The sequence below is a fragment of the Cystoisospora suis genome (genome assembly GCF_002600585.1).
Source record: "Cystoisospora suis strain Wien I chromosome Unknown contig_2268, whole genome shotgun sequence".
Lineage (NCBI taxonomy): Eukaryota > Apicomplexa > Conoidasida > Eucoccidiorida > Sarcocystidae > Cystoisospora > Cystoisospora suis.
The window spans coordinates 63,795-64,985 of NW_027155067.1; the positions used below are offsets into that span (position 1 = coordinate 63,795).

Here is a 1,191-nt window from a genome sequence, read left to right on the forward strand (position 1 = left end):
TCTTTCTTCTTGTTCTTCCTCTTCTTCTTACCTCTCGAAGTTCTCTGTTTCTCTGAGCGAGGAGAGCTCCTTGTTCTCTCAAGAGTCGATTCGCTTCCGTGGTTCTGTAGAGGCGATCTCTTAGTTGATCAACCACTCCATTCTCATACGTGTTCCTCATAGGAAGAGATTCTCCTCCTGACTTTTTTGTTTCTCTATCATCGTCATTTCGTTTTTCTTCTCTCATCCTGTCATGACCTCTCTCGCTTCTATCTCCTTCTTCACCAGACAGACAACTCTCCCCCGCCGTCTCCGCCCCTCTCTGGTGATTTGCATGCCTCTCGGATAAAGCACAGGGAGGTTCTCTTCTTCTCTCAATCTCGCTCACTTCTCTATGACAAGCAAAACCGGCGTCAAGATCCGAAGAAGAAGAGAGAGGATAAGTCTGAAAGGGGGAACCCAGAGAAGGAGGTGGTGGATGCTGACAAGATGATAAAGGTCTCTGTTCATGTCTTTTTTGGACTTCATCTTCTTCCTGCGATATCTGGCGTCGATCTCTTTCTTCTACAGCTTGAGCTGTGGTGTTCACGCATGACTGCAGCACAATTCGCCGACAAGCTTCGATCTCTCCAGCCATTCGACTTGTCATGCGAACAGACTCCATGCGACGTAAATGAGGAAGATGAGGAGCAGCTGAAGTCTCAGCATAAAGACAAGATGAAGAAGAAGAAGATGAAGAAGATGAGGGGCATTCTTCATCTTCTTCAGGATGGCCACAGGCTCTATGACCGTTTAGACGTCCATGGCAACAAGGCTCCTCTTCTTCATTTAGCAAATGAAGTCCATCTCTTTCTTCTTCTTCTTCTCTGTCTTCTTTCTTACTCGAGAAATTCTTCTTGTTCTGCATCGTTGGATTCTTAGGATCCTGGTACCTTTGATAATGCTGGTGCTGTGGATGTGTTCCATGAAGAAGACAGGTCGAGGGGTGAGAGAGAGAAGACTCTCTATTGAGGTGGGGGGAATGAGAAGAAGCGATCGGATTCCAATGGCGATCGGGGTGAGCTGTCATTACACCTCTACCGGAGCGCGAATCTCCTGCACTAGAGGAAGAAGGTGGGGGCTGAGTGAAAGGATGATGCCGAGATTGGCCTGACGGATGCGGCTGAGAAGAAGAAGAAGAGTCGTGAGGGTCTTTTGATGGAGTTCGAATAG

The 1,191-nt window shown here is 47.7% G+C and overlaps 1 protein-coding gene across 1 annotated transcript; it reads right to left on the minus strand.

Annotated features, from left to right (window-relative positions):
* Window positions 1-75: 75 nt before the first annotated feature.
* Window positions 76-725, minus strand: CSUI_004779 (uncharacterized protein; the record flags this gene model as incomplete). The annotated part of the gene is made up of 1 exon (XM_068064963.1): window positions 76-725. A coding segment is annotated over exon 1 (567 nt), but the record flags the coding sequence as incomplete, so codon positions are not given.
* Window positions 726-1,191: the final 466 nt, after the last annotated feature.